The sequence below is a fragment of the Suncus etruscus genome, chromosome 13, assembly GCF_024139225.1.
Source record: "Suncus etruscus isolate mSunEtr1 chromosome 13, mSunEtr1.pri.cur, whole genome shotgun sequence".
NCBI classification, from domain to species: Eukaryota; Metazoa; Chordata; class Mammalia; order Eulipotyphla; family Soricidae; genus Suncus; species Suncus etruscus.
Genome location: NC_064860.1, coordinates 26,230,081 through 26,246,133, shown reverse-complemented (window position 1 = coordinate 26,246,133; position 16,053 = coordinate 26,230,081). Strand labels below are relative to the sequence as shown.

The 16,053-nt window shown below is 37.0% G+C and overlaps 1 protein-coding gene and 1 non-coding gene across 3 annotated transcripts in view; both read right to left on the bottom strand.

The window, feature by feature from the left end:
* ZNF148 (zinc finger protein 148) overlaps positions 1 to 16,053 on the bottom strand; it is a 104,817-nt gene that overhangs the window by 26,310 nt on the left and 62,454 nt on the right. For both annotated transcript variants that reach the window (XM_049785883.1, XM_049785884.1), the window contains exons 5-6: positions 2,287 to 2,410; positions 998 to 1,081 (exon numbers count right to left, since the gene is read on the bottom strand). In XM_049785883.1, the coding sequence (XP_049641840.1) occupies positions 998 to 1,081; positions 2,287 to 2,410 (208 nt within the window). The remainder of the gene's footprint in view (positions 1 to 997; positions 1,082 to 2,286; positions 2,411 to 16,053) is intronic.
* Positions 8,568 to 8,699, bottom strand: LOC126026443 (small nucleolar RNA SNORA77). Its single transcript, XR_007501714.1, has one exon. It is a non-coding gene; the product is annotated as a small nucleolar RNA SNORA77 (small nucleolar RNA).

The window sequence follows — 16,053 nt, the reverse complement described above, 5'->3', positions numbered from 1 at the left end:
GTTCTGGGAAGTGAACCCAGGTCAGCCACATGTGCTGCAGTCTTGCCGAAGACTTAGTCAATCAGGACACCAATGCTTCTTTTACTTGTTTGTTTATTTTAGGTGCAAAGAAAATGATTAAGATGAAAAGGTAATAAATGCACAGGCACTGGTGGTACATGAGAATACATCTACATAATACTGCTTGAGTATTATGTATTACCTGCTTGAGTTCTTCCACAGAAAAATAAGAAAAACTATAGCATGTCCAATATTCATTTATATCACCATCAGTCTTACTTCAATTGAAATATAAAATCAAAACTATACATATTCATCAACTGAGCTTATATTCTACCAAAAAGACAAAATATGGGAAATAAGTTCTAAAGAAGCTCTTTTCAAAATGTGTGCAGACATTAGAGGTCAAGTGCTAACAAAATGACTAAATCAAAGACACACAGAAGTTTTTATTTTATGTTTATACAAAAAAAAGATTAATAAATGTAAAAAAAAGTTTGCTCTAAAATGAGACTGTGTTTAAAGGTACGAATTCTTTATACTGATCTTCTGCAATATGTGTTTAAATCATAACAGAAAACTAGAAGTTTCCAACTTTTAAAAGTCACATCTCTCTTGAGACAGTAAGTCTCATGAAACTAGAAAGGGAAAATCATATCACTGTCTTAACAACTCAGGGCACTGTACTTCCTTCCTCAAGTCAGTCACTGTGAATGAAAACTTCATCTACACTAAATATCTACATAGTTAAAGAGTTATATCAAAAAATCTCCTTCCTTTTCTCACTTAAGTAATTGAAGGAAAATCTACTTCAAAGTAACTTATTGGGTTTGAACATTAAAGCTAGTCTTTTGAATTGACAATGACTTACAGAAGGGAAAAATAGCTTGGAGTTATAAAGAAATGAGACTAGTGAAAGTTCTTCAAGTTCTTGCAACAAGCCCTTGCTACTTAATCAAAACCTCTCAGTCAGGAAGTCAGGAAGCCCTCCACTTACCAGTGTGGATCTTCTCGTGCCTCTGGAGCAGGTACTTCTGTATGAAACGCATGTCACATTGACTACATTGAAATGGTTTTTCACCTTAAAATAATTTCACATTCATAAATTAGTTACTGGGTAAAACAAAGTACATAGATATTATTTCTGAGGAGAGAAATCTTAGAAAACCAAGTTAGAGAAAATGACAAATTACCCACATTTTTGTAGCTTATTAGCGTAACTGTTTCCTTTCATTTCTCACAAAACTTTAAAATTCATTTTCACAATCCCACCACAAAAATAAGATTAAATCTGATCTATATCCTTAAATGGGAAGAAAAATCAGTAAAGCAATGTAAAACTATAACAGAAAAAATTATACAGGTATAGGTTTCAAGCATGTCTTTTTATCTAGAAGAAGGTCCACTCACCTTGGCCTCCATAACTTAACAATTACTTTAGTTTCTTTTATTCCTTACTTCAAAACCATAGACTTTCTAAATATGCTACCACCCACCCAACAACAATAACAACAACAAAATAAACGAGTCTCTTGAAACAGTCCCTCTCTGCTGTGGTCTTTACATTTAAGGAAAGTATTGTTTTCTGAAAATTCTGACATATTCCTGTACCTCAGTATTCATGTCTCCCTCTTTGTACCACAGCAATAAGTGTACTCTATCTCTAAGTCTTAAATTCTGCAAATCTCAACTTTTGCTTTAATCCTTCTTTTCAATTTTCTTAAAAGCAACTTGTAATATCATCCTCTACATTCCACTGTTTTTTCGTCTTCTCAATTTTCTTTCCTTTTCTATTTTCTCTGAATATTTTTATTCTGCTGATGATATCTCCTTGGAATTCTCTCTTCTTCTGGGTTAAAGGACCATTTTCCTCATCAAACTCAAATTATTCTGTACCACCCTTAATTCAGTCTATAAATTACTCTTCAGTTCTGTTACCTCTCAGTCATTAAAAAAATATCATTATACTTGATTTCTAAATTCATAAATTCTACCTGCACATCTTACAAAGAAAAATTAATACTACAATCTTAACTACTCCTCTAGGATAAAAAAAACAATTACTCCAAATAAGTGTATTATTAATACGAATTAATTTTTGCACATCTATGATAATTGTTTTCTCATGTAAATATTTTCCTGATTTCCTCCCGATTTTCGGCCCTATAAAATTTGGCCTATACAATGCCAAGTTAGTAATGGTCTTAGATAGGAATAAATAACATTTATACAAAAATAGCAAATATATTTTTAGTGGCGATAAACCCTGTTTCAATTTAAAAATACCTGTATGAATGAAGACATGTCTCTGTAAGTGATAGTTCGTTCTAAAGGCAGCATTGCAGTGCTCACAAACATGAGATTTAGGGGTTTTCAAACCAAGTGATCCATCCTCATTTATTGTAAGAATCTAGTTTTAAAAAGCAAAAACAAAAGAAGTAAATTTAAAAAAATGAAGTATTAATTTACAAAAAATGATAATGCCTTTAATGCAAACAATGGTCACTGAAAATTATTCCCCCCTAAGTATTCTTGACAAGACTACTCGAATTTATTATTAATTATAAAAAATGAGCAGAATAAATCTCTAATAAAACCTTGGAAAATGATTAAATAAGACATCAGTACATTTGACTAATATGCTTACTTAGGGAAAGTATCCATAGCTTTATTTACTTTATTTTCAGTTCTCACATGTCCAAGATAAAAGTGGTTTGCTTTAGATATGATTTAAATCAATCAATAGACTTGGTTAAGAGTATCATTTAATATTTCTTGTTACAAAATAAAAAGAAAATTTATCTCTCTTTTTGGTGGTGCTCTGGGTGGGACTCACAACTTCACAAGGCAAGTGCTATACAAGAGAGAGACAATGTTGGTAGAAAGCCATCATTTTTATATGGGAAGAGATTCAGGATTATGAAAGACATGGTGTAGAGAGAAAGGGAAAAAAAGAAATTTAGAATTTAGTATATAATTTACTAAGTGTACAAAAAGCCTATAAGACTATATATTTGTTTATGACGACAAATAATATGAGAAGGATCTTTATAAATGTAAACGATGACTAGTGAATTTAACAGATGAGCAGAAAATAAGGCAGGAGCGACATTACATTGAACATACCTAAAACATGTTCTGAGACCACATTAATGACTACTTATCACACACATACAAACACCATATCCTTATTGTTTTTTTACAGAAGAGAAAATTAAGTTTTCAAGTCATCTTAGAATAGAACCCAGAGTCCAGATTAGTTTAGGATTCCTAAGGTTATCCAGGAGTACCAAGTATTATTAAAAATATTACTAAAATTACGGGGCCCGATCAGTGATGCAGGGCGTAAGGCATCTTGCCTTGCTGGCACTAGCCTAGGATGGACCGCAGTTAGATCCCCAGGTGCCCCATATGGTCTCCCCCAAGCCAGGAGTGATTTCTGAGCACACAGCCAGGAGTAACTCCTGAGCGTCAAAGGGTGTGGTCCGAAAAACAAAAGAAAAGAAAAAAACTAAAATTAGAGAAAGTTAAAAAAAATTATTACTGATTGTATAAAATAAGATAAAATTAGAGAAAGTATCAGGAAAGAAGATGGCTGACAAAAGAATCAACCTTATTTTGGGGGATTTCTTAAGGATTACTTTTACCACTATCCAGGAAAGAACGATGGTAGAAAATAATGAAGATAAGAAAAATAAGTAGGCGATAAGATCAAGAAGTACCTCATGTGAGAAATAAGCATTATTGGATGGTGGAGTATGAAGAATGCAAGCCAATAATCTATGAAACAGCTTAAGATATAAAAAATCCCATGTAAACTGATAAGAACCTGTGTAGATACATCTATCCAAGACAAAAGAAGGGGGAGAAAGAGGAAAGGGGGGGAAGAGAGAGAGAGAGAGAGCACATGCACATGAGAGAATAAATTTGTGTGTGAGCGCACGTGCGCGTTCACATGTGTGTTTTCTCAGCTTTGGAATTATAACCAGTAGCATTTTGAGGGTGCTCAGGAAACCACACAAGGTCAGGGATGGAACCCTAGGTTCCTATATGTAAAGCATGCACATCAGCCCTTTGAGAATTTCTTCAGCCCCCAAAAGGCTTTAATTTAAATAAAAGGAAAAAAGGGGGAAAATTAACTTCAACTTAGAGAAAATAGTTCAGCCTATACAGTATATAAACCAATAATTATTATGCGAATTATAAAGGTCATTTCCCATCTGGGTACACTGCCAATGTGACCATCAATGCCTTCACGTCCCTGTACCAAAGTCCTGGAGTGAAACAACTGGCAGGGGAAAGGAAGTAGGTGTCGCAGCTTCATGAGTAGATTCCAATGGAATGGAAAAGTTTCATTTTTGGTCAGTTAAAAAAAATTTCATCCACTTAACGTCACAAAGTAATAGGTACCTTAACACTTACCACAACAAAAGACATGAAATCTTTTAAATTATTACTTAAATATTTATAACAAAAAAAACAAACAAAATGTTATGAAGGTTTTATATAAAAGAGAACAGAAATAACAGTGCCAGGCCTCTTTTTTTTTTTTTTAATTTATTAGCAAAAATATCCAATATCGGGGCCGGCGAGGTAGAGGTAAGCACTAGCCAAGGAAGGACCATGGTTCGATCCCCTGGCATCCCATATGGTCCCCCCAAGCCAGGGGCGATTTCTAAGTGCTTAGCTAGGAGTAACCCCTGAGCATCAAATGGGTGTGACCCCCCAAAAAAACAAAAAAAACAACAACAAAAAAAGAATATCCAATATCAAACACAATTTTTTGTGACAAAGCAAGCTCAAAGAAACCTAGGCATTTAATATAAACTGGATTCACATTTTGTACAGTTAATTGTACAGACCCCTTTTTATGAAAAGCTAAGTTCTGGCTATTGTCTTCTGGCACTGAAAGAATTTCACTGTGGATTTAAGTCTTCCTATAAGGTGACGTTACGAATGAAATAGTCAAAAGATTGCCTTAGAAATGGCAGGCTAAAAATTCTAGCATACTTTTAAGTTCAAAGACAAAACATCAAATTCTTGCACATTTTAATATCTGTTTTGTCTTCCCCCACCCCTCCTTAATGTAGGGCTACACCCAGCTCAAGGGACAATGCAGTGCCAGGGATCAAACAGGGCCTCATGCAAACCATAAGCCCTTGGAGCTACTGCCCAGTCCCCATCATACCAAACATCTTTATTTTAAAAAATAGAATAAGTTAGGTTCCAGTACAGTCTGTGTATGAGGCCCTGGATTTGATCAATACAAGCAAGAGAAAACAAAGGTAGCTAATTTTGCAGGGGCCCTGGGTGCAAACAGGCAAATCTGCCGCTTTCCCCACCCCAATCATCCTGTCTCAGAAAAGCACAAATGGCTCTTCCATTTCACTTGCAATGCTTTAAAATAACTACCTGATTTCATCTACTTTATCCCTACTATACTCCTAGTCTCCAAAATAGTCTAGGACATAGATTAAATGATAAAAGCTTGCTGTTATGGCTGCCTGAACTTCTTTGCAGCTTATCACACCTCATTCTTCTAAAAAAATCATAGTTAATGTTCTACAAAGTCACTAAACATTGCTATATATAGGGAAGGGTTAAGTCTTTTAGTGGAACAGAAATATCTTATTAACACAAGCAATTTTTTCTTCTTTGGTATACAAACTTGGCTCCATTTCTACATAGCCTTTCATGATCTACTAGTTAAGTGTATTTGCTTTAGGGCTAAAACTATTAGCCCCTAAAACATTTTCTCTTTTCAATATAAGAGCAATTATTTCAATAAAATCTTAAACAATTTTTTTAAGTTTAGGAAATTACAACCATATCATAGCAGGTAGGGCATTTGCCTTGCAAAACAACCGACTCAGGCTTGATCCCCAGCATACCATATGTTTCCTGGACCTGCCAGGAGTGATTTCTGAGTGCAGAACCAGGAGTAACTCCTAAACACCACTGGGTGTAGCCCCAAAACAAAAACAATCAAAACATTTTACAGACCGAAGAGATAGATAGTACAGTGGGTAGGACATCTGCCTTTCACACAGCTAAGTATCCTATATGATTCCCCCTCAAGTAATACCAGGAGTAATTTCTGAGCAAAGAGTTAGGAATAACCCCTGAACATTGCTGGGTATGCTAAAAAACCCGCAAAAAGAAGAATCTTTAAATTTAAATCCTAAAATAGTGTCTGAAAATGCTTTATCTTGCCTTTTTTTGAGAAAGTTGGATGGCACATGATCAAAATGACACCAAATAAAATGGGAGAAATTAGCCCCAAAGCAGTGTTTCTCAACCATTTTCTGACTAGTTTTTTCCTGTATATTCTCCAACCCTGATCTACTATTGGTCCCCTAGTCTCATGTCATGCTCCTTCCACTCCTCTTTACTAAATTTTCAGTTGTGGCCCCTGGGAATTCCTGAGACTTAAAAAGGGGTAATATTAGACTCTGATTAAGAAATGCTGGTCTAACAGTATTCAATGTGTTTGCTTGTTGCCTTTTTTTTTAACTAGCTATTTAATTTTTTTTCCCACCACCCCTAGCTATTTAATTTTTACTTTGCTTTCTTTATTTCTGGACTACAACCAGCAGTATTTAGAGCTTCTTCCAGCTCAAAGCTCTCTGGTCACTTTCTGCAGTCAGGACTATGAGGTACCTTGGATTTAAGTCTGGCCCATGCCCGGGGCCTCCTGCACACAAAGCATGCATTCAGCTTAACCTCTTTTTAATAACTGATAGTATTAACTTTATATATGTTAAAACAACTGAGATAAAAGATCCTAGAATAAAACTGACATCAAATGATTTTCTGAGAATGAAAATGATACAATTCAAAATAAAGAGAATAGTTTAAAGAGTCCCCTGACTTATTTAATAATGAAGAAGTTTGTAAAGACCTATAGAATATTTCCATACTGCGGTTAGGTAATATTGTCCTATTTTATTTTACACGTTCTCTCCTTGTGAGATATTTGCCTTGCATGCAGCTGCAGAAGCCACGGCCTTGGTTCAAATCCCAGGCACCAGAGGAGCACTCATGTACACCAAGGTAGTAAAGAAAAATGAGGCAGAAAACAAGACAATTAAAAGGAGGGCCAGAGAGAGAAAGAAAGTGATAAGGGCTAGACACTTGCCTTGCATCCTGCTAGCCCTAGTTCTATTCCTTGGCATCACATAAGGTCCCTTAGCACAGGAGGGGATAGCCCCCAAGTACCCCCCAAGTACCACTCAGGGTGCCTCCCCAATAAAAAAAATGAGAAGTTCTCTCCCAACATACATTAAGGAACTTATTTTTTTTGGCTTTGGGAGGGGGGGAATCATACCTGGGAATGCACAGGACTTATTCCTAGATCCGCACTCAGTGGTTGTGTGTGTGGGGGGGTAAGATAAGGTGCCAGTACAGTGGTTAGGATGGCACATACAAGGCAAGCACCCTACCCACTATACAACTGTTCTGGCCCCTCATTTAGGAAATTCTAGTACAGAGTTTTCCAAACATATCTGGGCCTACTTATTGCCCGCTTCTCTGGGGAAAAGAGAAAAATCTAATTTCTGTTACATGAACAAACAGCCCTTGACCTGTACCCTAGGCTACTACGATCTCCCTATATCATTACATTGCTGCCTGGGGGTACAATATTACGCACTTTGGGAAACATAAGATTATAATTAAAATTTAAGACACATTTAAAAAATCTGTTATAATCTCCTGGACTCATCTCCTTTAAAGTAAAAATGGAAATCCCTGGAAGAGAATCTCCAAAAACAGTCTTTGTAATTGGAAAAGCCCTGTAGGGTAGGTTTATCGGAGCCAGGAGAACGACTTCTAACATGACTGCACTGAGTTGGTCTTGGCCTCAAGTCCACCTAAGACTCTTCATGCATTTCTAGTGACTTTAGTTCCCTTGTCCTGATCTACATGTAACAAGCAATTCAAAATGCCATAAAGTGGCTATACATGAACAGCTAAGAGAAAACTAAATCATTAAGCAAGAAATGGAAAAATTATAAGCAGTCAAAAAAGTTTAATGGTCAAGGGTTTGAGGTAAAATGGAATATTTCCATTTTCACAGAGGGTTTCATTACATATGTCTGATTCTTTAAAAATGTTTTTATAGGGGCCGGAGAGATAGCATGAAGGAAGGGCATTTGCCTTGCATGCAGAAGGACGGTGGTTCAAATCCCGGCATCCCATATGGTCCCCCGAGCCTACCAGGAGCGATTTCTGAGTGTAGAGCCAGGAGGAACCCTGAGAGCTGCCGGGTGTGACCTGTGGCAGGCACAGGGACCATATGGGATGCTAGGATTCGAACCACCGTGCTTCTGCATGCAAGGCAAACACCCTACCTCCATACTATCTCTCAGGCCCCTTAAATTACATTTTATGAAAGAAAAAATATATTTAAAAATTCCCCAAATGGTAAAAAAAAGAAAAATGAACAAGCTTTTTGTTGTAGAGAAAATGTATTGTATTTCATAAAATGTCTCCTTCCTTGATAGTATTAAACAACTTGACCAAGGTAACATTCCCTAGCTCGATTACACCCATTTTTTTTTTTTTTGATGTGTGTATCCTGGGCAACTCTGTCCACTTTGACAGGTCAAAGCAGTTTTGGCCCCTGGCATATTCATTCCTGTGGCAGACGAAAAAAGCACCCATGCTTGTGGATGCAGCAGGGTGCAGAGTGAGTCTGCAAGATTACACCCATCTTTATTTATTTATTTATTTATTTATTTATTTGGTTTTTGGGTCACACCCGGCAGTGCTCAGGGGTTACTCCTGGCTCTATGCTCAGAAATCGCTCCTGGCAGGCATGGAGAACCAAATGGGATGCTGGAATTCGAACCATTGTCCTTCTGCATGCAAGGCAAATGCCTTCCCTCATGCTATCTTTCCGGCCCCATCTTTATTTTTTTGGGGTGGGGGGTCACACCCAGCAGCACTCAGGGGCTACTCCTGGCTATGCGCTCAGAAGTCACTCCTGGCTGGCTTGGGGGACCATATGGGATGCTGGAATTCTAACCACCATCCTTCTGCATGAAAGGCAAACACCTTACCTCCATGATATCTCTCTGGCCCCATTACACCCATCTTTAGACATGAAGTATGCTAAGAATATTTTGGTAAATTTCAATAATTAAATCTACCTTAACATGACTCTGCTTTGCTATATAACAAAGGATTCAAAAGAAATTACTGCTTAAAATCCATGACAGCTAAAGATGACATAACAGTATAGCATTCCTCATTAAATAAAATTGGTCTTGAAGGGAACCAACCACATTTGCACTGAGGAATAAGATGTGATTTATTGTTTTACAATAAATTGTTTTACAATAAAGTCTATCACACTAATTGTACTTCCGGTATAGGTCCCAAATCTAATAATACAAGGGGGCACATACTCAAAATACTCAGAATAGCAAAATGCAAAAACTGGGAAAAGTACGTAACTAAAAAAGTGGAATACTCTATTTCTATTATAATTTTTTTGAGAAACAAATGCTTTAAATTTTAACACAATAGCATAATGATTTATAAATTGGCGATGAGCTTTTCTTTTTCTTTATAGAAAGGTAAAATTAATCTAATAAAAAAAAGCCTCAGAGAACATGTTTTTTCTTTTATTACTTCCAAAGTTCTGACTCTTGTCTCATAAACCATCATCTCTAGATGTACAAGGGAAGAAAGAAGAACCCCTACAGTTATTCTCTGTCCTATTACATAGTAGAAACAGTGAAAATGATTTTTAAAATATTACATCCTGCCTGACATATTATTTCTAATCATTTTGCCCCCTAACCAATTCTATTGTACAGTATTTCATATATATAACATCCTTAGAAGATACCAGTTCATGCTAGCAACTCCACAGACCTGCTATTATAGAAATAATAACCTTCCGAGAGGCAGGGGATATGACTCAATAGTCGCGTGCAGGCATCTCATAAAAGAGGCCCAGAATTCTATCCCTGGTACAACAAAATAAATAAAGGAAAGTAGGGTGTGTGTGTGTGTGTGTGTGTGTGTGTGTGTGTGTGTGTGTGTGTGTGTGTATGTTGTGTGTTAAAATAATATATTTTAAGTGAATCTAAGTATTTTAAAATAAAGGGTGTATGTGTTATAAAATAATATACTATAAATGAATCTTAACCATTTTAAAGTCAGAAAACAGAAAACAAAGAAAACCTGAATAAGATCTCTATTTAGAAACCTAGAACATATCACATCAATGTGAAAAATCTCACATATGGAATGGAGCAATAGTTACTGCAGGCAGAATATTTGTCTTGCATTGCATGGCTGACCTGGGTTCAATTCCTGGTGCCCCATGTGGTTTCTTTTTTTTTCTTTTTTTTTTTTTTTTTTTGGTTTTTTGGGCCACACCTGGCGGGCCTCAGGGGTTACTCCTGGCTGTCTGCTCAGAAATAGGTCCTGGCAGGCACGGGGGACCATATGGGACACCGGGATTCGAATCAACCACCTTTGGTCCTGGATCGGCTGCTTGCAAGGCAAATGCCGCTGTGCTATCTCTCCGGGCCCCCATGTGGTTTCTTAAGTCCACCAGAAATGACCCCTAAGCACAGACACAGGTACGAGTAAGCCCTGAGCACTACTGAATGTGCCTCTCCAACCATCCCCCCACCCCCCAAAAAATAACCTGAAGAAAGAGAAAAGAAAAATCTCACATTAAAAAAATAATAAAAGGGTAATACTTTGGGTCTTAGTCAGAATAGTACCAGAAATAAATGTATTAATAGCATATGCTTTTTATTATAGCTCTTACTGTATCATTTTTAAAGACCTAAATAGATTCCCCATATGTCAGTAGTAAACCCAAAGTAACAATCACTCTTACTGTTGCAGAGTAACATTGTTCTCAAAACCAAGGTGATGAGGTCAAGGAGACAGTTCAAAAGGCCTGAATTCAGTAAGCAGTCACAGTTGTTATTCTGGTGGCCCAGAGGAGCACAAGGCCTGAGCACTGAGCCAACCTCCAGTCTGATGAGAAACACTTGGAAGCAACTCTGTTCCCTTTATGTACCACTAAGAGGCCCCAAATACTGGAATACCATCTGTACATAAAAGTTTGATTTATTTATTAATGAAAAAAAAAACCATACAACCACCCAACAACAACAAAAATACAACATAAGTCACTGAAAAAACATGATCCATCTCCAAGAAAAAGAAAGGAGGAAAGAATGGTCAAGAATAGCAAAATGAAACATAAAGTCCATAATTATAAAGGAAAAATGCTTATTATGGCAATGAACTGAAGAAATTAACATTTAAATCATAACAAAATGTTATTCTTAAGTCTAAAAAATAGTCTGACACTCATTAAAACAATGAGATTGGAGAGGCACACTGCCTTGGTCTAGTTACTGCAGGTAGCTATGTAACATTTTTGGGAGTTGTATTACCACTATGAAGGAACCACTTGAGGGTTGGTTGGATCACATGCAGTGGTGCTTTGGGAGTAAGGTGCTCAGAGAACTTTGTAATGCTAGGGACCAAACTGGGACCAGCAAAATGCAAAACCCTATACTATGTTTTTAGTCCAAGAAACCTTTCAGCCTGCTCTCTCTTCATACCCTTTGATTCTGTAGTACACAAAAAAATTAAAAGAGAAAAAAAGTGGAGATGGGAGATTTAAAAGCAAAGAGAATGAAATTTTCCAAGAAAACAGTAAACACTGATTTACCAAAAAGTAAATTAATGGACTCAATATAAGCTTTTTAAAAACAATGAAGAATTAACTTTTGGGGCTGGTGAGGTGGCGCTAGAGGTAAGGTGTCTGCCTTGCAAGCGACCGTGGTTCGATCCCCCAGCGTCCCATATGGTCCCCCCAAGCCAGGGGCAATTTCTAAGCGCTTAGCCAGGAGTAACCCCTGAGCATCAAACGGGTGTGCCCCCCCCCAAAAAAATTAACTTTTAAATTTGTTTTATATTTAGTCACATCCAGCAGTGCCCATGGACACTGATTCAAAAAGCACTCTGACAATTATAGAGAACACTTGAGCTCCTATATAAACAGCAATTGCTCTAGTCCTTTTTTTTTTTTTTTTTAATACTTATCTTCTTTTTTTAGGGGGTCACACCCGGCAGTGCTCAGGGGTTACTCCTGGCTCTACACTCAGAAATCTTCTGCTCCTGGCAGGCTCAGGGTTAGAACCACCATCCTTCTGCATACAAGGCAAATGCCTTACCTCCAGGCTATCTAACCGGCCCCATTAAATACTTATCTTTTTAAGAACCAAGATTACAAATATGTCTGTAGTTGGGTTTCAGTTATATAAATAAAACAAGAACACCCCCTTTACCAGTACAACATTCCCACATCCCTTGCCTGCAATCAAGACAGGCATTCTATTTCTCTCACTCACTTCCATTGTCAGGGTAGTTGTTAGTGTAGTCATTTCTCCAACTGAATTCACCACTATTTGTGGCAAGCTTCATTTCATGGACCAGACCTTGCTCTAGTCCTTTGAACCATTTCCTGAGTACTTTTTTGAAAAAGGGAAGGGATAAAAGCCATACTTAACCATCAAGCCATATCCCTGGCCCCTTTATATACTTTTACGTACTGAAAATGAGGAATTTAGCCAGTGATGTGGGTTCAATGACAGAACACTACTTTTATGTGAAGCAGGCCCTGCATGAAATCCCTCACACAGCAAAATAAGAAAAAGGGAGGGGGAGGTAAGAGTTAAACAAATCTACACACAAATAAGTAACGGTAGAAAAGGTACATGGGCCAGGTAGGTCACTTGCCTTGCATTCAGGTGACCTGAAGTCATCCCATATGGGTCTTCAAGGTTTGACTTGGAGTATTCCTGAGTATAGAGCCAGGAATAAGCCCTTTGCATTGCCAGGTGTGGCCCCCAACTTAAAAAGGTAATAAAAAAAGTATATGCATATATATGTATATGTATATGTAATGTATCTCAGAGCCAGAAAAATGATAGAGCAGGTAAGTCATTGCCCTGTACATGGGTAATCCAGGTTCTATGTACTACATATGGTACTCCAGGCTCAGGAAGGATACCCTGAGGGCAGAGTCAGGAGTAAACCCTAAACATCTGTGTATGGTTCTCAATCCAAATCCAAAAATACCCCAGGCAACTCTATAAAATGTAACAATGAATTAGTACAGTCTCTATTTTTTTCTATTTTTCTATTGTAAGCATACTTACATAAGCAGTGGTGTGTTGTTTGTGGGTTTTTTGTTTTTAGGGGTTACGCTCAGTGGCTCTCAGGAGTTATTCCTGGTTCTGTGCTCAGAAATCGCTTCTGGCAAGCTTGGGGGAATCAAATATGGGTCCATCCCAGGTCAGCCATGTGTAAGGCAAATGCCCTATCGCTGTGCTATTGCTCCGACCCCAGTTGTATGTTGTTAAATGCTTACAACCAGTTAAGAAGTCAGGGAGGTTGAGGAGTGCAATAGATTTCAAGGTATAAAAATTCTCAACATAGCTACTCTTAAATTATCTAAGGAGTAAACAAATAGCCTGCTGAATCCCTAAAAAAATTAGCAATCAGCAGTGACAAGTCACTATAAGCTGGCTCTAGCTGGAGTCCAAAAGCACATAAAATATATAAATAATAGTGATTAAATGATAATGATTTACTGGGGGTGTGGTACTAAGAGAATCTTGCTCCCACATGCAAAACATGCACTCCAGTTCTTTAAGCCATCTTTCGGCCCTGATGATTATGATTTAAATCACAAATACCAAAGAAAGTAGTCATCAAAATAAGAAAAGGGCATGTTTATAATGTGACCTTTTAAAAAAGAAAGGCTTCTTCACTAGAGAGGGAAGAAATCAAAGATGGAAAATAACTGTCAAAACATAGATGCATGCAGTGTTCCTCCAACTCCTGGGACACCACAAAAAAGTAAGTGAGTCTAGTAAGATTTATTTTCTCAGACGCTGATGCTATCACATACTACCAGTAGTAGCTCACATATCACTGTGGCTTAATTAACACATGTTGTAGCAGTGTCAACATGTTTAAATAGGGGCCACCCCAGTAATATGCAGGGACCCAGGAGTCACTCCTGGCCATCTTGCTCAGATCTTGGCAGGCCTTCAGGTGCCAGTGCTCAGCAGTGTGGTACTCAGGTATCACTAGTGGTGCTGTGGGGAGAACCCTAGAAAGGGGACATGTGGTGCTAGGAACATGTAGTTCTAAGTAGTAGTAAAACTGCTTCAAAATCTGACAGTATTTTTCAAATTACTTGTATGTTAACTAATCTATTCATTTACCCAAAAAGCGTTTATTAAGATACTATTACAATTATATATAATTATATTATATATTATCATGTGTAATAATATATATTATATATTTATAAATATATATTTATGGCTGGTCTGATGGCAGTGGTTTATCAGAACTTATTAACATTAGTATCACAAAAGTTGATACATAACCCCCCCGCTCAATTTGGCTGCTTTAAAAAATATATTTATTATTTATATATTTATTATGTAAATTATTGTTTATATTTAGTATATATAAATAATATATTGCATATTATTATCATCATTATAATTATATACTATTTTAATTCCTTGGAATACAGCAATGAGTAAAGTGATGCCCCTGCCCTATAGAGCTTACATTCTTTTTTTTTTTTAAGGGTAATGTTACATTTATTTTTTTTTATTTTTATTTATTTATTTTTTGTGCATCACATTATTTTTTTTTATTTGGAATGAAAGTTTTAGGTCACTAACGGCAGTGTTTAGGAGGCACTATGGTAATACCCAAGAGATCATTTAGTTCTTATTTTTTTATTCTTAAGCTTTTTTTATTAAATATAATTTTTATTTTAATTATAGTGGCTTACATATCGTTCACAGTAATATTCCAGGTACATATTTACATTGAATCAGTGGAATTCCCACCACCGAATTGTCCTCCCACAACCGCTCCCATCCTGCCTCCCATATCCTCCACTCTCCCCCACAGTGGGTGCTAGAATGTGTGATCCCTTCTGTGTCTAGTTTATTACTTAGTGGTCTTATAACTGTTTGGTATTGGTGCCTCCATTACTGCCCCCTCTAATTGGGAGGTGGGACTAGAAAGTTCAAGTTATGTGGTTTTGTTTGAGGAAGAGAAAGGTAATATAATGGGGTGAAAATCGACTACGCCGACTATGAGCAGAGTCATTCTAGAGGCTCTCATCCTTGGTTTGAGGGACAAAGGGGAAAAGAAGAAGGTGAAACACCACAACAGTTCCAAAAGAGGAATCAAATAAGATAACCAGTGAGCACTACAGCAATAAAAATATGCACCACATAGTTGCCATGGTCTTGAGATAGGAAATATGACAAGACGCAAAGAGGAAGAAGAGAAAAGAAGAAAGAAAAAGTAAATATATAATTAAAAAAATGGACAACTACTTCAATATCTACCCCAAAACAAAGAAATCGACAAAAACTAGATGAAAAATAATAAATTAAAATTAAAATTAAAAGGATTATTTAGTGTTTTTTGTCTTACATTCTAATGCTTGTATTATCTTACAATCTTTTTCTATTAAACTGACATTGAATTTTCCTGGAGTCTATTCAATTAACTATAACTATCATGGGTGAAAAGAAACAGCACTGATCTTTTCTTAGGAGTGGGACACAAACGGCAGCCTTCAGGGTTTACTCCTGGCTCTTCAAATTTGGATCACTCCTGGTGGGGCTCAAGGAACCATGAGGTGCCAGGTATCAAACAGGTATTGTGTGAAAGGCAAGCTACTTAAACCCCTATGCTACCTCTTTGAAGGACTCTGTTGTTTTGTTTTGTTTTGTTTTGTTTTGTTTTAAAGAGACAATACATGGGAAAGAAAAGTGGATTTTGAAAAGAGACATGGTGAAAGAAGTGAAAGTCATGGCCACAACCTTCCTGTGGGCATTGGTCTTTTCCTTCCTCCTGACAGGGCTGGTATAAAACTCCAACCTCATTAAGTACAGGGAATAGATGTTTGTTTATGTCTGCCTCACAGTCCAGTCAGGTTCTTATCCATAAGATTAGCTAAGA